At 37.8% G+C, this 25,528-nt stretch overlaps 1 protein-coding gene and 1 pseudogene across 6 annotated transcripts in view; one reads left to right on the plus strand and one right to left on the minus strand.

The window, feature by feature from the left end:
* Positions 1 to 25,528, minus strand: part of RPS6KC1 (ribosomal protein S6 kinase C1) — a 503,192-nt gene that overhangs the window by 434,579 nt on the left and 43,085 nt on the right. For all 5 annotated transcript variants that reach the window (XR_013812996.1, XR_013812997.1, XM_079761915.1 and 2 more), the window contains one exon: positions 5,551 to 5,666. Coding sequence is in view for 3 of the 5 variants with exons in the window: in XM_079761915.1 (XP_079618041.1) it covers positions 5,551 to 5,666 (116 nt within the window). In the remaining 2 variants the exon portion in view is untranslated. The remainder of the gene's footprint in view (positions 1 to 5,550; positions 5,667 to 25,528) is intronic.
* LOC307093486 (large ribosomal subunit protein eL22-like) lies at positions 17,666 to 19,087 on the plus strand (annotated as a pseudogene). The gene has a single exon. The product of its transcript is annotated as a large ribosomal subunit protein eL22-like (transcript).

A 25,528-nucleotide genomic window follows, 5' to 3' on the forward strand; every position in this document is an offset into this window, starting at 1 on the left:
GAAAGATCATGAAATAAAATCATCAATAAAAAATCCTATATTTCTTATATGCAGTGTTTAAATTGGGTAGAATCCCTATGGATCTATTCCTTTTCTCAGATGGCAAAATGAAACATAAATCCACAGAATTTTAAGAACAGAAAGAGACAGAGATCAAGTCCAATATTCTCTTCTTTTTTTAAATATAAGAAGCAGCAAGGTGAAGCAATTTGTCCAAAATGACAAAACTAGGTAACAGACAAAAGGGAATTAAATCTTACTTATAAAACAATGCATGACATTGGGGAAACTTCAGCCAATGCTAAGGGGGTAGGGAGGGATCAATGTATTTCTAGGCAGCATGGCTGATTTCCTTAATAAATAAAAGTAGAATTTTCAGTTATATGTATTAGTGACTGTAGCCGAAGATGCCTAGAGAAGCAAGTAGTAATTGTATTCATCTATACCAAAACTAAATACAGAGGTCAAGGAGGCGGGCAGAGAAAGGCAAGAATATTGATGACCCAACAATCTTCAAAACCAAATATAGCAAGTGCTCAAGCCCTTGGCAGACATCGCTGTTAATTCCATACTCTGTCTCACAATACATACAGTGCTCCTGGGCAGCCACCACCGTGGATTAGAGTTAGCACACTAGCAAAACCTACGTACTGTTCCTGTTCTACATTCTCTAAATGGCTAAGTGAAGCTTACCTTTCTTTTTGATTCATGGGTTTTTTAAGTTGCTATTTATCCTCCGCGCCGTCTTTTTCATTTGGTATTATTCCCTGTTCTCAATGTGATCTGTATCTATTCTTACCAATTTGCTAGTATGATACGTCTCAAACTTTAACCTGTATGCACATCGCCTGAGGACCTTGTTAAAATGGAGATTCTGATTCACTCAGGCTGGGGACCCTAAGATTCTGCATTTCCAACAAGGTCCCAGGTGATGTGATGCTATAGGTCCAGCACCACATTTGAAGTAGGATTAGCTACTCCTCCTTAAATAATCTGAGAATGAATCACCATTACTTGGGAGGAAATAATCAATCAAGGGCAAAAGGAAAACACTTACCCAGAACCCACACTCCGAACCCTAATAGCTAACTACATAGTTTCTGAACTTGGCTTCACCGGTAGATTTTTGGCTTTGCCAAGACATTCATTAGGAACCTATTAACCCTCAATACTCAGCCTCCTAAGACTCCCTTAAATCACATTTTAAGCATGACGCTGTTTACTTTTTTAAAAAATTTATCTTTATTGTTGAAAGTATTACAGATGTCGCACCCACTCACCCCCAGCCCTACTGCAATATTTTGTGTCTATGGGTTATGCATATATATGCATCTAGGTTCTTTAGTTAATCTCTAACCATCCATCCACCCCCCTTCACTCTAAGATTGGTCAGTCTGTTTCATGCTTCCATGTCTCTAGATCTATTTTGTTCTCAGTTTATTTTGTTCATTAGATTCCACATGTAAGTGAGATCATGTGATACTTGTCTTTCTCTGACTGGCTTATTTCACTTAGCATAATACTCTCCAGGTCCCTCCATGCTGTCTCAAAGGGTGAGATCTCCTTTTTTATGGCTGCATAGTATTCCATTGTGTAAATATACCACAGCTTTTAATTGCAGTCCTATTCCTGATCTGGAATACCCCTGAATGCCAGCTCTGCTTTCCCATGTTTAACTAAGGGTGATACAAACTCATTTTTAAATACTTTTTTCTAAAGAATTGAGAAATACCACTAACACCAGCAAACAAAATGCACAACAGAAAACTATTTTTAGTATTATTATAGCAACTAGAGGCCCAGTGCATGATTGAATCATGCACGTGTAGGGTCCCCTACACGCTTTCGCTTTCGATCACGGGGGAACTGGGTGCCTGTCCGCTGGTGCACCAGGCCTTTCAGAAGCCTCTGGCGCGCCAGGTGCCTGGCCTGGTGCCTCCACTCAGGCACCAGGCCTGGTGCCTCCACTCAGGCACCAGGCCTTTCAGAAGCCTCTGGCGCGCCAGAGGAGTGGACAGGCACCCAGCTCCCCCGCTTTTGATGGTCCGCGGTGGGACGTGAGCTCGCTGCCCCAGAGGCCCCTTCTGTGCCGCAGCACAGCCATGGCGCAGACGCTGAGCTCCAACCGCCACTGGCGACACGAGCTCAGCGTCCCACCGCCCAATCGGCCACCCCGGCCACCCCCAGTCCCGCCCCCCCCGCGCCTCCTGGCCAATCGCGGGCATAGCGAAGGTATGGTCAATTTGCATATTTGTCTATTATTAGGTAGGATTATATTCAAAATCTACATTATAGTCAGGAAAGGCATACATTCTACGTATTTTCACTCACACCCTGTAAATGCATGACCAAAAAAAATGTATTTACACTTTAGAAACTACACAGTCTTTGATGTCCTAATTTAGACTATTTACTTTCTTTTTCTAAATTTCATTGATCTTGAGTTTAAAATTCCTAGAGCTAAATATAGAAAACAAAAGCTATATCCAGTCTTTTCCAGGGAAATCCCCTTTTAATATTAATTCTTAAATCATTCAAGGTTATCTACAATTTAATATTTTAAAGTTTAAAAAAAAAACTGTCTCCTTTAGTTAAGATTTCACCTTTACTTCAAACAAAGATCATTTCCTTTTATTCTGAAACCTGTACTTTTCTTGGGGCCTTTTAGTAATGAAGAAGAAGAAGAAGAAAAGGAGAGTGCTTTTGCTCCTTTCTATCCTTTTTTGAAAAGAATGTCATCAACAATGACTGGGAAATTCAGAGCTTCTGTATTTACCACCAAAGAGTCTCATAAATAAATTCAATAAAGCAAAAAGCTTAAACCACCACAGAAAACTCAGGTGGAATGAGTCATGACCTAGATCACAGGGGAAAACCGTAATCAACAAAACATTTAAAACTGGAAAGGATTCCTTTATTTTCTTAATCAACCAGGCTGGAAAGAAATGTTTACACATGGATTCAAAAGAGAATACTGCTTTGCACAGAATTTAAGAGTTAAAAGGGCCTCGGAAATCATTTATACTAGTCCTCTCATTGTGTTCATTGAAATTGATGCCCAAAGAAAGTTAATGGAGACAAATAATGAATTCACCAAGCTAATAAAAAACCTCTAGAAGACATTTAAGTTCAATTTTAGATCAGAAAACAATCAAACATGTCCCTGACCTAAATAAGGGCCAGGTTTGATAGAATAAAATACAAAATGAAAATAAAAAGCAATTGCTTACTATAAAAAAAAAAAACAACATCTTGCTCTAGCAAGAAAAACTCTCCTCTAGTCTTCTTGCCTAAAAGCTAAAAAAAAATCCTAGTATAACCCTAGCCGGCTTGGCTCAATGATAGAACGTCAGCCTCCGGACTGAAGGGTCTCAGGCTCAATTCCGGTTAAGGGCACGTGCCTGGGTTGCAGGCTCGATCCCCAGCAGGGGGTGTGCAGGAGGCAGCCAATCAACGATTCTCTCTCATCTGTGATGTTTCTATCTCTCTCCTTCTCCCTTCCACTCTGAAATCAATGAAGAAATATATATTTTTTAAAATCTTAGTATATCAAATGTAGTACCCCTCTTTACCCTTTCTGATCCAAACTCCCATTATTCTGCAGGGCTCTTACCATTCTCTCTTTTATTTCCTGTATTAGGTGCATATTTTGGGTCCTCAATTATGCAACTGGGTTTGCAAGAGCAGAGACTGTCATCATCTTTCTATAACTCCAGAATATATCTAGTTTGTTTTTGTATACACACAGAGTCTTAACAGATGCCTAGTGAATTAATATATAGCAATATAATCAACTTTCCTATATTATACCTCTTTAGTTTTATTTTCATTAAAAGCTATGCTTGCCCTAGCTGGTTTGGCTCAGTGGATAGAGCATCGGCCTGCGGACTGAAGGGTCCCAGGTTCGATTTCAGCCAAGGGCACATGCCTGGGTTGCAGGCTTGATCCCCAGTAGGGGGCTTGCAGGAGGCAGCCAATCAATGATTCTCTCTCATCATTGATGTTTCTATCCCTCTTTCCCTCTCCCTTCCTCTCTGAATTAAATAAATAAATATATATATATATATATATATATATATATATATATATATATATTTTTTTTTAAGCTATGCTTGAAGGGAAATACTGACTGATATACTTCATGGTTCCTTTCTCCAAGTCAAAAGCTATACAATTAGCTTTATGTTTATTTTCCTAATAAATTACTGCTCACAAAAGTGATTATGAGCAACTATAACAGGGGATGCACAAATAGGGAGTTTGAATAAGTATAGTTAGATTATTCAAAATTACTGTTAATGGAAAGAACTGATAATTTTGACTCCCTAAAACTTTTAGAATATTTATATACAAGGTGATTTAATAAAACAAGTAAGTTGATACGAACCCATCCTATTTAATACTTTTATCAATGTCCCCAAAAATAGAATTAAGAATGTACACATTAGGATTGCACACCTGGGACGTTGCCAACTCCATTGACAGTAAGAATTGAATGCAAAGTAATCTTTAAATAAATATTTCATTTTAAAAAGATACAATTCAACAGTGAAGAGTTATAAAGCAGTATACATCGCTTCTCGGCCTTTTGGCTAAGATCAAGTGTAGTATCTGTTCTTATCAGTATAAAGCAGTATACAAGGTGATGAAAAATAAGGCTAAGACTCATTAATCTAGTCTTATAAGTTTGGCTTATAGGCTGGTCTCTTTACGAGGTGGACACTTGATTTGTATTTGTGTGTGTGTGTGTGTTCATTTTTTTGAGTGATTTTTCTCAAACTCCTTTAATCCTAACAAGACCTCAGCAAGGAATTACTCTGATCCTCATTATTCATATGTAGCAACTGAAGGTACGAGGTAGTTAAGTAGCATGTCCAATCTTCATGGTTTCAAATGGAGAGCTGAGATCTGAACAAACCTGCCTGCCTCTTAGATCAATTGAGAAAATGAATACTTTCTCCCATCTCAGAAGATGATTCTTAAATTGCATTTTTTTAAAAAGTTGGTTTAATATAAAGAAATAACAATTTTCTCCAGAAATGTGCCAAAACAGATAGATAGGATATAAAAACAATAATATTAAACCACAATGTTTCTAATGTTTCAAGCATTCACCTGCTTTAGAGACAAGACTAAAGGTAGTCCTAAATAATCTAAACATCACTGTTAGAATTATATTTTTACAATTCTAGGTGACCAATAGCAGCTACTTATAGGACTTATGCTTAAATGGTTAGCTTTAGCATGAATCAATAAAAACTTTACAGGAATTGTAGGAGGATCATAATATAACTTTAAAAATTTCAAATAAAATTCAGTATAAATTAGATTATTAGGAGTAGAGTAAGAAAAAAGGACCAAGAAAGGAGAAAGTAAGTCCCATTTTATTCTATTTTTGGTGGTTGCTTTAATGCTTTTCTTTCACCAATAACTTAAAATTATTGATAAAATTCCAGAGACCAAAATTCTCAAACACTCTAAATAGAAATAAAGTGAGAGACAAGACAGCAAAAATGGCTAAAGGAAATGCAAATGAAACATAAGACATACCTGAGATACTTCATCAAACTGAGGTTTTCTATGAAAGCTAGAAAGACTCTCTGCTCGCATGAGATACTCTGCTGTTCTTCTCTTCACAGCTTCTCGCCGGGTAGGGCTTGACTCTCCTAAAAGGAGAAAACAAAACTCAGGTCAGGGGAAAAATAAATAAACTCTTGTTTATCCAATCTGAAGTTTAACTTCCAGTTATCCAATGCACCACTTACTCACATTTCTAACTGAAAAGAAGAGAGATTCAAAACTGGAATGGACATCAAAGTTATTAATATCAGCAAGGTCTAAATATTTTTTATTTTTCAATTACAGTTGGCATTCAATATTATTTTACATTCATTTCAGGTCTATAGCATAGTGGTTAAACATATATACAGTTCAGGAAGTGATCCTCTAATAAGTCTAGTAGCCACATGACAGCAAATATATTTATCACATTATTGACTATATTCTCTATGCTGTACTTTATATTCCTGAGCAAGGTCTAAATATTACCTACATGAATTTTATTTATCCAAATTCTGAAATTCTCCTATTGAAATATGTATATAGAGAATTCAACGTATTTTACAATAGAAGATATGAGAAATGTAGTATAAAAAAGCTCTACAGATAAAAGACTAGCCTTATCCAGACAGTCGTCTAACTCAACAAATAGTACTAAGGGCCATATCCTACATAATAAAAGAGTAATATGCAAATTGACCATCACTCCAACACACAAGATGGCTGCCCCCATGTGGTCAAAGATGGCTGCCCTCATGTGGACACAAGATGGCCACCACAAGATGGCCAGCTGGGGAGGGCAGTTGGGAGGGACCAGGCCAGCAGGGGAGGGCAATTGGGAGGGACCAGGCCTGCAAGGGAGGGCAGTTGGGGGCGATCAAGCTGCAGGGGAGGGCAGTTAGGGGTGACCAGGCCGGCAGAGGAAGAAAGTTGGAGGCGACCGGGCCTACAGGGAAGGGCAGTTGGGGGGGGGGGGGACCCAGGCCTGCAGGAGAGAGCAGTTGGGGGGGACCAGGCCTGCAGGGGAGGGCAGTTAGTGGTGACCAGGCCTGCAGGGGAGGGAAGTTAGGGGTGACCAGGCCTGCAGGGGAGGGCAGTTAGGGGTGACCAGGCCTGCAGGGGAGGGCAGTTAGGGGCAAACAGGCTGGCAGGGGAGCAGTTAGGCATCAATCAGGCTGGCAGGGGAGTGGTTAGGGGGTGATCAGGCTGGCAGGCAGAAGTGGTTAGGGGCAATCAGGAAGGCAGGCAGGTGAGCAGTTGGGAGCCAGCAGTCCTGGATTATGGTAGGATCGGGCCTAAATGGGCAGTCGTACTCCCTGGAGGGGTCCCAGATTGGAGAAGGTGCAGGCTGGGCTGAGGGACACACACACACACACACACACCCGTGCACGAAATTCGTGCACTGGGCCTCTAATATGTTTAATAAGAGCTATGACATGGATATGACATGCTGTAAAAGTACCACCAAACTGAAGAATACAACTATTTAGGGTAACTCTGAATTCACTCTAATTGATTTTTATAAGCTTCATGGTTTTTTCATTAACAACAAATTGTTACTCACCTTACAAATGAAAACAAGACTATGATTTAAATCCCTGTAATATATAATTATCTGAAAGTGACAAGTCATTTATCTACCCTGTCTGGTTCTCTGTTTCCCTAAACAAAAGGTTTTCAAAGTGGCCTCCAAGAAGTCAAGACCTCAAAAGAGAGGTGGTCCAGTCCATGGAGCACCCGGCTCTCCCCTTTCCAGAGCAGGATGATCCTGTGCTTTTGTTCATTTTATATAGTACTTGACTGTGAACATTTCATGGCTGAAAGTCAAAAACTTTAAGAACCACTGTACTATTTATGATCTCTAAGGCTCCTTTCCTAAATAATATTTCATACTTTTCATGACTCATTTTTATCAAAGCACTTAACACATAGCACTATTTTTATAACTGACCATATACATCATCTGAATGAAGCCAATAAAAAAGCAAGTGTCATATAGTGGGAAGTGTCCTGGATTGCATTCCAGAAACCCTGGTTATCTGAATTTTGGCTCTGCCTCTCACCAGTCATGTGACCAATGATAAGGCATCTCATTCTCTGAACGTATTCTCATTCCCTAAAATGAAAATATAGACCTCAAACGGTTGTGGAGATGAAAGGAGACAACACACCTAAAATGTATTACATCAGTGACAAAACTATAGGAAGCACTAAATTTTAAAGGTTTACGTTTCTCATTTTTCTCTCAGAATTAAATCCTTCAAAATGTTAACTGCTTTGCTGAACTAAAGTGAACTGAATTACTAAAGTAAAGCAGACATTTTCCCCAAAAAGATCACTAGTGGCAAAAACTCTTCTTATTTTTGCCTGGAACAGTATCTCCTGTTTCTTCTGGGAAATGCCTCTTTCTCCTCCCCTTTGATACTGCTCCACCTCTCCTCTCCCCACCTCCCACTAGCAACACTTACTTACCAACAACGGCTTTGAATGAAAGCTGCTATCTTGTTTCAGATTTCAGTCCCTCTAGTCAGTACTAGTTAGCCAAGGGTTGAAAGCTGAGCCAATCACAGAACCCCACCCTCTTGGCCACAGCTGGAGGAGAGAGGAACTGGCCCAACACAAACTGGGCCAATCAGGCTTTCTCTGTTATTGACACTGGAAATAAGAGTGGGAACTGCCAGCAGCCATAGTTTCTGCCAATGCACAAAGCCAATCTGAAAGGAACTGGACAGAAAGAAGCAGATAGGAGAGAAAGAAAGAAAAATCCTAGCGTGACTGGGGTCCCTGATTTCAGCTGAATCCACATTTCTGCCATTCTTTGCATAAGGTAGTACAAATGTAGATTTTTATCACATGCAAACCAAAGAACCCTGAATGAACACAGAACTCAAAGAAAAACTGCAATAAAGTTATTGTAATTTTGCTAAATAACTTCCCTTTCACAGCTTTTACATTACTATTCCATCTCTTCTCTCCTTCATGAGAAATTTACAAATGTAACTGGTCTTGGTGAGGGAAAAAATTCTCTACTGCTTTAACTGCGGAGCAATCTATTAACAATCTATTTTAAACCTTTGGTATCTCTGCTGCTTTCTAGGCACACTTCAACTCCTGAAGCCTCAGTTAAAATAATCAGTATGCTTCCTGACTCTGTCCTGAAAATGTAGGTACTTAATTTCTAAACCCAAGGTTTGTATTTTTCTCAGCTGAAAAATGGATATAATCTATGAAAATCACCTAAGTGTAATGTATTTTGAGGATAAAGTGTGCCACATAAATAAGAAACATTCCATATTTCTACACACTACCAGCTCTTGATTTTGAGTTTGCTGTTTATGGACTCTTACTGTTATTTGCATTTTCATTGGCTCTTCTCATTTCAGCTTATGTCTTTTAAGCCCTAATTTAAATCCCCATTTTAGAATTTTTTATTCCTCAATTCTAATAGAAACTGTGCCAATTTAGTGTTTTCATTCAGTGTGAATAAGCTTTAATAAAACTTCAAATTTTGCTTTATTCAAAGATATCAACTTGTCTCCCAAAATAATTTGAGTGAAAAATGCCAAGATAATGGACCACCTAATTAAACCTAGAGTTAACGCCATATTATGTGATCAAACCACTGTTTTTTAAACTTGTGGTATCTCTGCTGCTTTCTAGGTAGTCTCCATAGGAACAGAGTCAAGAACAGGAAGCCAGCAGTTGAAATGGACTCCTGCTGAGGATAGTGATTCCGCTTCCATGGAAACAACAATGAAGTGATGGAAAAACTGGAAGGCTTTTAAAACGTAACCTTAAACATACATACTATGACACTTTCCTATCAGCACCTTAAAAGTAGGTCATAACCAAAGGCCCTGGTGGGGTAGCTCAGTTGGTGAGAGCATTGTCCCCATACGCTAAGGCTGCAGGTTCGATCCCTGGTCTGGGCACATACAGGATTCAAACAATGAATGCATAAGTATGTGGAACGAGAAACCTATGTTTCTCCTCTTTCTCCCTTTCTCTCTCTACAATCAACAATAAAAATTTAAAAAAGAAAAAGCAGGTCACAACCACTGCTGCAGCTGCAAGGATGACAACTACTACTTACAGATTTCTGCTGCTGGATACTTTACTGAAGCTCGTGCGTACATATCAGAACTAAAAGACCAAGATTTCTGGACAATTCTAATTGGTAACATTATAGATGGATGTAACTTTAAACAGATTTTAATTGATTAAAAATTTTTAATCGACTGTAACCTTAATTTCTTATTTTCATTTTAAAACTCATACAGTTGATAAGGATTATCTTCAGGAAAAACTAGGTTATCTGGAATTCAAATTTTAATTTCACACTAGGTCATGTGACTGTTATTTTTTCAGTAATATATGCATGTAGACACTTCATAAATGCTTTTTGTTGTCGTTGTTAATCCTCACTCCAGGATATTTTTCCATTCATTTTTAGAGAGAGTGGAAGGGAGGAGGAGAGACAACGGGAGAGAAATATCGATTTGAGAGAGACACATCGATTGGTTGCCTCCCACACGCACCCTAAGCTGGGGATCAAGCCTGCAACCAAGGTACTTGCTCTTGACTAGAATCGAACCTGAAACCCTTCAGTCCGCAGGCCGACACTCTATCCACTGAGTTAACCTGGCTGAGGCAATAAATGCTCTTAAAAATTGATATATATTTTACATTCTACCTAAAGATAAACCATTACCTTCAGTAAGTTTCTCTGCATTTCTGTTATTCAGATACAGCAAAAATTTCCACTGGGTTTCGGCACTCAGAAGAGAATCTGCTCCCATTACATACTAACTTTTCTGTCAACAAGTTCTGGTGCACCACAACATATGTCACCTGTAAACTGTGTCAGCCTGTATTTCTTTACTCTATACCTTATCAATTTCTGATGAGGAGAGAGGACTGATAGAGGGTGCTGAGTGTGCTGAGTGAAAGGAAGAGAATGTAGCCAAAACTAAATTGAGGAAAACTACCAAAGTTGTCGCTGAAATTTTTAGAAACACTAGGTTGCCTGTCCTGCATTTCTCAGAGTGGCAACTCTGACTTACATTACTAAGAGAAGTTTTATAGAAGACCAAGTCTATAGATAACAGAACCATGAAATGCTAACTTACCAAGAAGCCACCAAGATTTGGCACTCCTTCACTATGTCAATTTTTATTTTCAAGAGATATATTATCTTCCTTTTATCAGTAAAAAAACTAAGGTTCAGGGATACAAAATGCCTTTCTCAGTTACCAAGTTAATATAAGAACCTAAACTTAAACCAATTCTTATGACACCACACTTCAGGTAACTGAATTTGAATGACATTCTTCTGTTACTGAGCAGAACAACAACAAAACACAGAGCACAGGACAAGTACAGATGAGTATGGAAACAAAAATGAAGAGAAAATAAACATAAGGACTTGAGGCAGGAGCCTATCAGACACAACATAGCAGAGCAGAAGAATCAGAGAGGAGAGACTGAGGATGACAGATAAGCACACAGAAAAAATGAGAGCTGCAAAGACATATGAATTTCACGCTGTGTAAAAGAGAATGGGCCTTTCAGAGAAAAACTAGTCTCTCAAACACCCTTACCCAAGGATTTCCTTGTAAAACAAAGGCCTTTGCCCTAGCCAGTTTTGTTCAATGGATAGAGCATCAGCCGGTGAACTGAAGGGTCTCAGGTTCAATTCCCGTCAAGGACATGTACCTAGGTTGCAGGCTCCATCCCCGGCCTGTCAGGGCACGTGCAGGAGACAATCAATCGATGTCTCTCTCACATCAATGTTTCTCTCGTTGTCTCTCCCCCTCCCTTCTACTCTCTCTAAAAATCAATGGAAAAATATCCTCGGGTGAGGATTAACAAAAAAAAATAATAAAACAAAGACCTTTGCTCATTTACTCACAAAAACGAAGAGGCATTCTTACCCAGAGAACTAATGAAAATCAGTTGCACAAACTAGAGTAAAAAGTAGTTTTTCCAATTCTGTTTGAATACAGCTAATGCCTCATCACTGGTTCAACAAAGTAAAATCAATGCTGGAGGAACTGGCCACGTTAGAACTCTTCAGTGACAGTATATCTACATCTGTATTTCATGGGAAATTTTAAGGGATCTTTAAAAGTATTTTTGACTGTACTTGATTTTAATCTCCACATCAGACTCTACTCAGTCACATCTTATGTTCTTATCTCAAGTTCTACCCCACAAACACTCCCTAATAGGCCCGGTGCCACTGTACTCTTGGTCAGGCACACAAGTTCCATTCAGATTTATCCCATTAGAAAGAACATCCAAATCAATCTGAGTCTGCTGGAGTGTGTGTTTGGCGGCACTTCCCTTTCATATTTTTCTTTTACAACTTTAGTCACATGAAAGAATATGCGTATTTGAGATGGCCTTGGTGGTTATATTTTTTAAGTGCTGATTTATTGTAGTTACTGGTATTTTGTTCTTTTCAGGTATAGCCTACCTTTCTGGCTTATGCTAAGTGTTCTAGCAACAAAAGGAAACCTTGAGAGAACAGTGATTTATTGTCCTACACGTCTACCACAACTCTGGAGCCACGAGCCTCTCTGTGTACAGCACAAGCCCGGTCAGCCAGGGAATCTGCTCCATTTGCATTTAACCAACCCCCCATAAATTTTTCACAAAACCAAGTTATGTGACCCCCACAATTCAAAAGAATCACCAAAGAATAGTAAAAGCCAAAGTCATAGTAAAATTCATAACCACACATTACCTCAATTATGACTGTTTTCAATGCTGTTCAGCAGTTCTTCTACCACCAATAATACTAAATGAAAACTGACACATCATTTGGTCATAGAATACTAAATGCCCACAGAGACAGCCTTCTCTTAGATGCAACAATTTCTTTCTGTTCCTTAACCTCTTTTCCTTTGTTTTACAATTTTAAAGGGGAGTACCCAAAAAATTAATCATTCAATCTCTTCAAAACAACACTGTGTGAGTAAATAAGTAAATAAATAAATAAGCCCCTAAGAGTCCTTTATGTTCTAATCAAATGGCTTCTAAAAGATAAAAATACTTTTTTAATATTTTTTTTTGTTGATTTCAGAAAGGAAGGGAGAGGGAGAGATAGATAGAAACATCAATGATGAGAGAGAATCATGGATCAGCTGCCTCCTGCACTCCTCCCACGGGGGAACGAGCTGCAACCCGGGCACGTGCCCTTGACTAGAATTGAACCTGGGACCCCTCAGTCCTCAGGCCGATGTTCTATACACTGAGCCAAACCAGCTAGAGCAAGATAAAAAGATTTTTAAGGCTCTGGCCAGGTAGCTCAGTTGGTTAGAGGGTCATCCTGATACACCATGGTTGTGGGTTCAAACCCCAGTCAGGGCACATACAAGAAGCAACCAATGAATGCCTAAATAAGGTGAACAACAAGTCAAAATTTCTCTAAATAAATAAATAAATAAAAGATTTTTAAAAGCTAGAGATATAATGAAGGAAAAGGAATAAAGAATTAAAAACAGGGAACCTTATGATATAAAATAAAAAGTTAACACCTCCACAAATAAGAATCTTTTTATCTGCCACACTGGTAAATATGGAAAGACCCCAACCCCCACAAAGAGTTGTGCTCATTCTTTCACTAGCTACAAGAGAGACATCTTTTTTTAAAATATTTTTTTAATTACTTTTTAGAGAGAGGAAGGGAGAGAGATAGAAACATCGATGAGAAACATCAATCAACTGCCTCCAACATACCCCCTACTGGGGATCAAGCCCGCAATCCCGGCATGTGCCCTGACCAGAAATATAAATGGTAACCTCTTGGTGCATGGGACACATTCAACCACTGAGCCACATCAGCTGGGCAAGACAGCCGTCTTAAGAGAAGCAGCAAATCTGTGGAAGACTCTAAAGTCCAGCAACTGTTTTTCTTGATGTTGCGTACTGAATCACATATTTTTCCTTTGAGAGGATATAGTGACCAACCGAATTACTGATTATAAGCAGTTAATTCTTCTCAATACTAAAAGTTTCATATACTCTTTTAATGCAGCTCCACCTTAAACATTAAACTGACTTAGTGAATACCAGAAATAGGAGACTCCATCCATCCCATCTTTCTTTGTGTCTACATTTAAACAATTCAAAGAATGTGTCAAGCAATCCTCCCAGAGGAGCCCGTTTCTGGATAACAAAGGAAATCCTCCCCAGCAGTTGGCTTTCTTTATGGAAGCCAGCAAAGTGAAGTTTTCATACCACTTATTCCTACCCCTTTTCAGAGAGATGCCTCAGTTACTGAGCATAATGTTCCAGACATATAGTCATCTCAATGTTTATTAATTTCAATGCTGTCATAGAACATTACATATAGAAGAGCCTCAAAAAAATTTTTATGGAAAACTAAATGATTTTGCACCAATATTACATGGTCAGATAATAATACCTTCATACCTAGATATGCTCCAATTACCTATTTCTTTAACTTAAATAATAGTTACATAAAATTCATGTCAGAAAATTTGTGTAATTATTGTCTTTATCATTTGTGTAATAGGTCAAATGCATAAAAAAGGAATAGAGCGGAACAGAACATACAAGTGGCATGGTTAAACAAAAAAGAGAATCTACATTTTTATTTCATTTTATAAAAAAACTGTCAGAACAGTATCAATGAGGAAAATAAGCACAGATATTCTAAGTAATTAAAAAGTATTGTGTAAAATAGAGTGAAGTCTATGAACCCTTTTTATTGTTTGATAATTATAATCTTGGGAAATGTGTTTCTTAATCGTTTGCAAAAGTACAATATGCCTATACAATGATCTGGTTATTTTTCAAATAAAACATATTTTGAGACCACTAATGGCAACACAGTAAGTTTCTGAGGAAAAGCAAATGTCAAGACTTCCTAAAAGAATAGATATGCTGAACTTCTGTACATTTTATATACGAGACTCAATGTTTAATTATGAAGATTTAATTTAAGGTATATTATAGAAAATCATGTAACTCAAGTAATTAAAGCCCTGGCGGGTGTCGCTCAGTTGGTTGGAGTGTCATCCCATGCATGGGAAGGTCGCTGGGTGAATCTCAGGGTACATACCTAGGCTTAAGGTTCGATCCCCTCGTGTGCCTACGGGAAGCAACTGATCCATATATCTCTCTCTCTCCCACTGATGTTTCTCTGTGTGTGTGTGTGTCTCTCTCTCAAATTAATTTTAAAAATAACAATAATAATGATTAACTTTCGCAAAGTGTCTAATAACTTGCTAGCACTAAAAGAGCAGTAGCTTTCCACGTAGGAAGTTTTAGTTACCTTTGGTTTATTCTAAAATGCTCAGAGATAACTACATTTCTTCTGATCAGAATCAAGGTTTTTTTTCAGTAATCATAGAGATTAAACCAACCCTCTCATTTTAATGTTTCGAAACTGTGTTGCTAAACATAGAAAAATGTGGTGATACTGATGACAGAGCCCATCTAATAAAACTCTTCGAGAATCCTCATCCATCTCTCTGCTTTTGCTATAGAGCAGCTGTGCCTCACACAGATTCACATGAATGAAAATATTTAGATGAGAAACCACCCACTTAGTTTATTTTCCATATGACTTTCCTGTAATTATTTTGTAAACTGTTCACACAACAATACATAAAAACATCTGCAAAAACAGGTAATTAATGTGTCAGGCCAAACTAATGCATTTTTTATGGTGTCCATGCTTCGTCAACTGTAATTATAACTCTTTTTAAGCAAATGATGATGTGTTTGTTGCAATGTGCAAGTGGTTATTTTAGATGCTCTGTTTACTGTTCATACAATCTGAATAAAAAAAATCCACAGCTACTTTACCCCACACAGCAATGCTTTACCTAGCTTTTTGCAAAAGCAAAAAAGTGGTTGTCTCTTCCAAGATATATTTTGTAGTAAACATTTTTGGCATTTAACATGAAACTCTCAACCTAAAAGTTGACACCAAAATAGTCAACAATTCAAAAAACATATGTCAGCAAGTGATTCAGCCAGACTTTCTTCCTTCAGTTGTAACCCTGCAGAAAATACAGCACATAAGTCTATCAGCTGCAGTAGGCTAAACCTCCTGGATATCAGAAGTTTAGAAGGTTCAAAGGTTCATTACTATTGTTAACCTTCTGCACTCGGATGTCGAGTGTGACTCAACACGGTTAGCATTAGAATAAAGGAATCCAGAAAAAAGCAAGCAAGTGCAAAGAGTTAATGTATAATATCCATTCCATCTAAACCCACCAAACACATATATCTTTGACATGAGACCAATGAATGAAGAACCAAATCCTGTCCAAAAGAGTTTCATAATTCAATTTATCCTGCTTGAGTTCTAACTACATGTAATATCATTATAATTATGACTATTATTATTATACTAGAGGCCCGATGCATGAAATTCGTGCAAGGGGCTTAGCCCTCGCAGCCCCTCGCAGCCTTGGCCGGCCCTCGCAGCCCTGGCTTTGTCCGGAAGGTCGTCTGGAGAGTCATTCTGCTGTTTGGTCTAATTAGCATATTAGCTCTTTATTATATAGGACTAGAGGCCCAGCGCACGATTCAATCGTGCGAGTAGGGTCCCTAGGCCTAGCCTCCTGCGATCAGGGCCATCTTCTGCCTGTTCGCCAGTCCCCAGGCGCAATGCTGCCTCCGCCGCCGCCACTGAGCTGCCAGGCTGTTGGGATCCCCAGCTCATCCCCAGCCGCTGCCGCTGCTGCTGGGGCTTGAGGCGCTGACGAAGGGGAGCACAGCAGGGGATCCGGGTGCGGACAACCGGCTCCTCGCCTCCGATGGCAGCGGAGCTGGGTGTCCAGGGTGTCCGAGGCAGCCCCCCTCAGCGGCCGCCAATCCAGCCGTTGAGAGGCGGGGGGGGGGGGGGGGGGCGGGGCGGGAGTCCCGCGCCTCTCAATGGCCGGATATGCCACCCCGAGTCCCGCCCCCCAGCCTCCCACCGCCCAATCGTGGGCGTAGCGGAGTGATGGTTATTTGCATATTGCCTTTTTATTATGAAGGATAGTAATATTGCATGTTAATAATTGTCCTCAAATGGACATTCCTAAAGGCTGGACTTGAGTTTCTTATTTCCATAGTATTTTTTCTGAAGATTATAATAATAAGCATTTTAACTTAAAACATTTTATTTCAGAGTAAAACTACCTTAATTCTAGTAATATATACAAACTTTGCTTCAGTAGCTACTTTTCCTTCCTATTCCTTTTTGCTAGTAAAAAAGACATGAGACAAATAGAAAATAGCAATATGGCAGACATAAACCCAATTGTATTATTAAATACACTAAATCTACTGGTATATGGATTAAATATACCAATCATAAAACAGAGAGCATGGACTGGGTTTTTTAAATCCTCACCTGAGGATATGTTTGTTTGCTTATTTATTGATTTTAGAGAGAAAGGGCGGGGGTGGGGGGAGAGAGAGAGAAAGAGAGAGAGAGAGAGAGAGAGAGAGAGAGAGGAACGTTAATGTGAGAGAAAAACATCAATCAGTTCCAATACACACCCTGACCAGGAATCAAACCCACAATGCTCCAACCAACTGAGTCACCTGGCCAGCGCATAACACTGGATTTTTTATAAGAGGATCCAACTATATCTTGTCTGCAGGAGACAAACTTTGATTCAAAGAAATAAATAGGTTGAAAGTAAAAGGATGGAAAAAATATATCATAAAAAAGGTAATAAGAGAGGTGTAATAGCTATACTAATTTCCATCAAAACAAATTTCAAGAAAAATAAATGTTACTACAGAAAAAAAACTTTATATTGTTAAAAAGTTAACTTAATTAAGAAGATATGTTATAAATATGCAAGTATCTAATAAGTGTTTTAAAACAAATGAAGCAAAAAACTGACAGAAATAAGGAACAGACAACTCAACATTAGTTACAGTTGTCTCAACAACTGCTAAAACAAAGGCAGAAAATCAATAATGATGTAGAAGACCTGAGAAACAATATCAACCAACCTAAATTAACTGATATCTATAGAATACTCCACTTAGACTCATAATTAAAACACCAGAATACACATTCTCCAAGATAGATCATGTGGTAGGCCACAAAACCAGTCCCAATAAATTTAAAGAAATTTAGATATATTCACCGACTACAAGAGAATTAAACTAGAAATCAACAACAAAATAAAATTTGGGAAATTTACAAATATTTGAAAATTAAAGAAAAAATTTCTAAGTAACCCCATGGCTCAAAAAGGAAATCACACTGGAAATTAGAAAATATGTCAAGCTTAATGAAAATGTAAACAGCCTTTCTGCCTCCGCGGCCGCCATGGCTCCCATGGAAAAGCTGGTGGCGAAGGGGGGCAAAAAAAGAAGCAAGTTCTAAAGTTTACCCTTGACCGCACCCTCCCCTTAGAAGATGGAATCATGGACGCTGCCAACTTCGAGCAGTTTCTTCAGGAGAGAGTCAAAGTGAATGGAAAAGCTGGCAATCTCGGCGGAGGGGTTGTAACCATTGAAAGAAGCAAGAGTAAGGTCACTGTAGCGTCTAAGGTGCCTTTTTCCAAAAGTTATTTGAAATATCTCACCAAAAAGTATTTGAAGAATAACCTACGTGACTGGTTGTGCATAGTTGCTAACAACAAAGAGAGTTACGAATTGCGTTACTTCCAGATAAACCAGGATGAAGGAGAGGAGGAAGATGAAGATGAAAGCTCCTTTATCTGGCAAATTTTGTATGAGTTCTTGAATAAAATTTGGGAACCAAATTGGTGGTTTTCCTTGTATCTCTACAGTATGGGTTGAACAGAAAATTGAAATCGTAGTAAAAGGCCTTTCCACTTGGGATGCCACTCACTTTGTCTGGAAATTAGATGTTGGAATCCTACCTTGGCTCCAAGTTAGCATTTGCTGCTGCTTGGGTTGCCTTGAACATGTTGAGGCTTTGCAATTTCATTTGCCGTGAAGGCTCTAGCATTTTCTATTTCTATGCAAATTTCCCAAAGCAGAATTGTTTGCATGTTTCCCCTCACGGAAGGCGGTTTCTTCCACATTTACTGGTAACTGAAGCATCAGTTGCTCTGGCTCTCCTCTGTCATGATGAGATCTACGTAGTAAGTTTATAACTTGGGTTTGCACGTTTTACTTGTTTGTTGCATTGATGTTGCCCTGTGGTAATTCTTTGGTTGTAAAATATTAACCCTGGGCTGAAATTAGCATATACTTAAAAAAATAAATAAACTGCTCCCAGATTTTAAAACTTGTAATAAAATGGAAACATTGGTTTTTCTATGCCTTTTTGAACTCTTGTAATTGAGTTTTGATCACATTTTATATTAAAGTGGCTAACACATGGGGGGGAAAAAGAAAATGTAAACAACATATCAAAATTTATAGGCTGTAACGAAAGCAGTGTTTAGAAGAACCTTGTATCTTTAAATACCTATGTTGAAAATATCTCAAATCAATAACCTAAGTTTCTACCTATCTCTTAAGATAAAAATCTAAAAAAATTAAGAGCAAACTATGAATAAAGAAAGAGGGGAAGAAGCAGAAACCAGTTAAAATAAAATAAAAATAAAAATAAAAATATATATATATAAAGAAATCAAAGTTTTTTAAAAAAGATAAAGGTCAATATTTTTAAAGTTACACATTTTCATTTCTGAAATACAGCAATTAAAAAAAGGTGACTTGTTTCCCTTTATGAAACACAAACTTAGCGCTATCTTTCTCATAAATTCATCCATTCTAAAGCAAACAAGTTGATCCTTCGGGTTTCCTACTATTTGAGTAATTCATTCAAAGGAATAAGCCAAAACTGCTTTTTGCTTTTTGCTTTTTTTAATATATTTTTATTGATTTCAGAGAGGAAGGGAGGGGGATGGAGAGATAGAAACATCAATGATGACAGGGAATCATTGATGGGCTGCCTCCTGCATGCCCCCTACTGGGGATTGAGCCTGCAACCTGGCATGTGCCCTTGGCCAGAATCGAAACCAGGATCCTTCAGTCCACAGGTCAATGCTCTATCCACTGAGCCAAACCGGCTAGGACCCAAAACTGCTTTTAAAAGCACTTTGGTATATGTTACTATGAGTGTACAGGAACTAACCACATTCATAGGGCCTGGACATGTTCTAGAACCAACCCTACAATTCTCAGCTAGTCTAAGTGGGAAGAGGAAGAATAGTAAAGACCCAGTAAGAGATCCAGAATGATGTAGTGCCTCAGCATATTAGGTCACAGTTTTTGAAATACGTCTGGACATCCCTGAGTGTCTAGCACACATATAATTAGGGATGGCGTAAACTATAAAAACATAGCTTGGTATTGCTTATTACAGCTTTTACCAGGATGAAAATTGCAGAAGACTGTTTGTATCTCTTAGCTGAGACGTAGTATCAGAAACAGTTTACTGGCCAAAAACATCAACAAGACTGTCAAAAAAATTACATAACATCTAGGAACTTTTTCATTTTGAGAGACATACTGTATGCAGGAGGTAGAAAGGGTAGGGGAGCCCTAGCTGGTCTGGCTCAGTGGATAGAGCATCATCCTGAGGACTGAAGGGTCCTGGGTTCGATTCCGCTCAAGGGCACATGCCTGGGTTGCGGCCCGATCCCCAGTAGGGTGTGTGCAGGAGACAGCCGATCAATGATTCTCTCTCATCATTGATGTTTCTATCTCCCTCTCCCTTCCTCTCTGAAATCAATAAAAATATATTTTTTAAAAAGAAAGAAAGGGTAGGAGAAGGAAGGGATCTCATTTTAAAGGGCCATCACTCAATTTTATTTTATATTTTTACAAAAGAAATATTTTATATTTCTTTTCACAGCACGTGGTATATCTAAGCAATAAAAACTTGTTGAATGGTCAACTGGAGGGATAGATGGTTGAATGAGCAAACAAACAAGTGGGTAGAAAAAAAAAGAATGATTATTCAAAATAAAGTTTAAAATATTAGATACTAGAATGTTGCTTCTCCATTTTAAAATGAACACTAATCCGCCCTAACCAGTTTGGCTCAGTGGATGGAGCATCAGCCTGCGGATTGAAGGGTCCCAGGTTCGATTCCAGTCAAGGGCACTAAAAAAAATAATAATAATAATAAAATGAACACTAATCTAATTAGGGGATAAATGTGTGAGAAGTAGCATGGCATAATGGAAAGAAGACAAGATTTGAACTCAGAAAGACAGACTTGAATCCTGGCTGAAACTCTTACTGGCTTGTGTCATTGAGCAAATTGCTTACTTTGCTTAAGTCTTGGTTTTCTCCACCTGTAAAATGAGGATTACAGTAGCTACCTTATAAACAGAGTAAACCAGCAACTTTCACACCTAGAACAAACAAAACCAGATCTCAAATCAACTCTGTGGTTCACAATGTAGCCCACAGATGGATGTTACTAACAATGCTCACCATCTGGTAGCTTCCTGTTTTAAATAATTATTCTTGCTAACTAGGTACCAAGCTTTCAAAATCGTTATATTAAATGTTTGAACACTCTAAATTTTGGTGTCCTAAGACAAAGTCCAGTATGATCAGCCAGAGTTCAGCTTACAGGCTTGTTCTGAGAATTAAAAATAACATTAGGAAAACCCCCTTGTACAGGAACAGGCATGTAATAAATAATAAATTATTGTTAAACATTTCATTAATAGCTTTATGGCATCCTTTTGTCACTCTACATTATCACAATTATTCCAGTAACTCCACACTGAAAATACAGAACAATCACACCAGCCACTTACAAAATATACAAACAAGGCAGAAATAAAAAGTCGTGTACTGAAACATGCTCTTCAAAGATTCAAGTTGATTTCTTTAATCTGGACTTCTGGATTTTCTCTCCTAAATCCATAAAGACCTGAGGACTTAATACCTTAATTTTAAGAGCCATTTCTAGACTGCCTGAATAAGAAAAGTGTCAGATTCAAACGGAGAATTCAAAGTTACCACTATCAGGGTATGCTTTTTCTCTGCTGGATGGCCAAACAGACTGTTGCTATTGTATTTTACATCTAGTCTCAGCTGTGCAAACATGAGTTAAGTATAAAAAACATCTTGCCCTCTTTATCAGATCTACAACAACCCAGATAAACTCCTTTAGAATGAATAGTTTAGTTAGGATGAGTAATTTGTATTTAGAGTAACAACATTTGCCACCTCATAAGAACACTGTATAAAAAGCACTCCTACTTAGCTCTTGAAGATTTCTTTCTCTGGATTATCAGATACCCAGAAATACTTACTTACTATCAAGCATCGCAATCTAAACCAAGGTCACAGATAACAAACTTATAGCAAGAGTTAAATTAAAATGGCTCATAAGGCCCTGACTGGTTTGGCTCAGTGGGTGGAGCGTAGGCCTGTGGACTGAAGGGTCCCAGGTTCGATTCTGGTCAAGGGCATGTATCTTGGTTGTGGGCACATCCCCAGTAGGGGATGTGCAAGAGGCAGCTGGTCGATGTTTCTCTCTCATCGATGTTTCTAAACTCTCTATCCCTCTCCCTTCCTCTCTGTAAAAAATCCACAAAATATTTTTTTTTAAATGGCTCATAGGTATTACTGGTTACAGTGATATTTTTATAACAGTTCTGCCACATTAAAGCAAACTTTCCCCAAGGAAACATCTCTTCTGCTCATAAATGTCAAGTCAGCTCCATTTCCCCCAATTCAAAGAATAATATCCATTATACTCAACATCACACTCAGTGGTGAGAAGTTGAAAGCTTTTTCTCTAAAATCAAGAACAAGGCAAGTATGCCCACTTTTGCCATTTTATTCAACAAAGTACTGGGAAGTCCTGACCAGAGCAATTAGGCAAGAAAAAGAAATAAAAGGCATCCAAGTCAGAAAGGAAGAAATAAAACTGTCTCTATTTGCAGATGACATATTGCATATAGAAAATGCTAGACTCCACCAAAAAAACTGTTAGAACTAATAAACAAATTCAGTATAATTTTGGGATACAAAATCAATATACAAAAATCAATTTTGTTTCTATACACTAACAATAAGCTATCAGAAAGACAAAGTTTAAAAATAATCCCATTTACAATTACACCCAAAAGAATAAAATATCTAGAAGTAAATTTAACCAAAGAGGTGAAAGATCAGTAACTAAATACTACAAATCATGAGCAGAACACACTGAGACAAAAATAAATGGAAAGATATTATTCCATGCTCATGAATTAGAATCATTAATATTGTTTAATATGTACATAGTACCTAAAGCAACATACAGATTCAAAGCAATCCCTATCAAAATTCCAATGGCATTTTTTTTCATAAAAATAGAAAAAAACATCCTAAAATGTGTATGGAACAACAAAAGATCCCAAAGCAATCTTGAGAAAGAACAACAAAGCTGGAGGTATCACATTGCCTGATTTCAAACTCTGTTACAAAGCTATAGCAATCAAGAGTATAACAGTGACATAAAACCAGACACACAGGTCAATGGAACAAAACAGAAAGCTCAGAAATAAACCCACGCACCCATGGTTAATTAATTTATGACAAAGAAGCCAAGAATATACACTAGAGAAAGGATAGCCTCTTTATTAAATAGGGCTGAGGAAAATGAACAGCCACATGCAAAAGGATGACACCAGATCCATACCTTACACCATACACAAAAATCAACTCAAAATGGGTTAAAGATTTGGACATAAGACCTGAGAAGAAAACACATGGGAGTAAGTTCCTTAGCATCAGCCTTGGCAATGATGTTTTTAATTTGACACCTAAAGCCAAAGCAACAAAAGCAAAAGTGAGTCAGACTATATCAAACTAAAAAGCTCTACACAGCAAAGGACACCATCAAACCAAAAGGCAACCTACCAAATGGGAGACAACATTTGCAAGTCATATATCTGGTAAGAGGTTAATGTCCAAAATATATAAAGAACACACACAACTTAATAGCACAATAACAAACAATCCGATTTAAAAAATGGACAGAGAAACAGAAAAGACATTTTCCCAAAGAAGACAAAGATGAAAAAGTACTTAACATCACTAATCATCAGGGAAATCCAAATCAAAACCACAATGAGATATCGCGTCACACCTGTTAGAATGGCTATCATAAAAAAGACAATAGGTAGCAAGTATCTGAGAGGATGTGGAGAAAAGGGGACTCTTGCACACTGTTGGTGGGATTGTTAATTGGTGCAGCCACTATGAAAAACAGTATGGCAGACACTCAGAAAACTAAAATAGAACTACCATATAGTACAATCCAGCAATTACACTTCTAAGTATACAACCAAAGGAAACAAAATCACTATCTTGAAGAGGTATTTTCACTCCCGTGTTTACTGCAGCATTATTTACAACAGCCAAGGAAACACCTACATATCCACCAACAGATGAATGCATAAAGAAAACGTATGTATACATACACACACACAATGGAATATTATTCAACCATAAATATGAAGGAAATTCGGCCATTTGCAACAGCATAAGTAGAGCTTAGGGGCATTATGCTAAGTGAAATATGAAGTAAGTCAGACAGAGAAAGACAAATGCTATCTGATCTCACTTATATGTGGAATCTAAAAAGAACTAAACTCATAGAAACAGAGAACATACTGGTGGTTATCAGAGGCAGGGGGTGGAGGGTAGGTGAAATGGGTGAAAGTGGTCAAAAGTTACAAACTTTGATTTACGAGATGTAATGTACAACATGGTGACTATAGCTAACAATACTGTATTGTATAGCAAAGTTGCTAAGAAAGTAGATCTTAAAAGTTCTCACCACAAGAAAAAATGTATAACTATGTGAGGTGATGGGTGTTAACTTCGTTGGCAAAGTTTGCACAATATATACTTATATCAAATCTTATGCTGTATATTTTTAATTAGATATTATATGTCAATCATGTCAATTAAACTGAGGGGAAAGTTTTTTTAAATAATGTCCATGTGTCTGTTAGGAGGAGACTGATACTTTTAAATATAATCCCCTGGCCTAGTGGCTCAGCTGGTTGAAGCATCGTCCCATATACCAAAAGGTTGCTAGTTAGATTCCTGGTCAGGACACATACCAGGTTGAGGGTTCAATCCCCAGTTACAGCACGTATGCGAGGCAACCAATCAATGTTTCTCTCAATCAGTATTTCTCTCTCTTTCTTCCTTCCTCTCTCTCTAAAGTCAATAAACACTTATCCTCGGATGAGGATTAAAAAACTTTTTTAAATAAATATAATCCATGAACCAGAAGCACTGCTCTGAAATTACTTTTGACACACAATTGAATGTATAACCATGAGGAATGAAACGGAGGTTATTTTACACTTTGGTTAAAAATTAGAATTCTGTGATTATAGTTCCAAAACTGTATGAACAAAAATTGATCACATTATGAATAAACAATAAAAGTCTATAAGCAATTAATTTGTTATAACTTTTTGGATTTGATGGCACATTAACAACAAAAAACAATCCAGGGCAGTAATGGCTATTGTGGTTTCAGAAAGGCATATGTTAAATAGAAAAAATATGTTTAAATAATAACATTCCTTAAGATAGAAGTCTAGTTCTAGTGGAAAAGTAATTCACCACCATAATTACAAAATAACTAATTAAATGATATAGTTTTTATTTGCTGATATGCATTTATAATTCTTATTTTGAAGCAAAGATTTTTATTTTTCTGGTGCCATCAAGTGGTAACATTATGAAGTGTTCAAGAGTTAAATGCAAATAACTTTTAGACAAAAGAATCACACTGATGTCGTTTATCTATGTCAATTAAAAGTAGTGATGTTTTAGCACAAAAATTATCTAAAAAGAAAAGGGAAAAATATCAGAGCCGATTGTTTGCAACTCATCCCTATTTTAAACCCCCAACCCAAAATAACAGTTAAGACAAAGAAAAATGAGTAGATCTTTAAGACCAGAATGCTCCACCAGCAAAAAACAAAAACAAAAAAAAACACTCCAACAGATTATGAAACTATTA

This window comes from Cnephaeus nilssonii, assembly GCF_951640355.1.
Source record: "Cnephaeus nilssonii genome assembly, chromosome: 21".
Lineage (NCBI taxonomy): Eukaryota > Metazoa > Chordata > Mammalia > Chiroptera > Vespertilionidae > Cnephaeus > Cnephaeus nilssonii.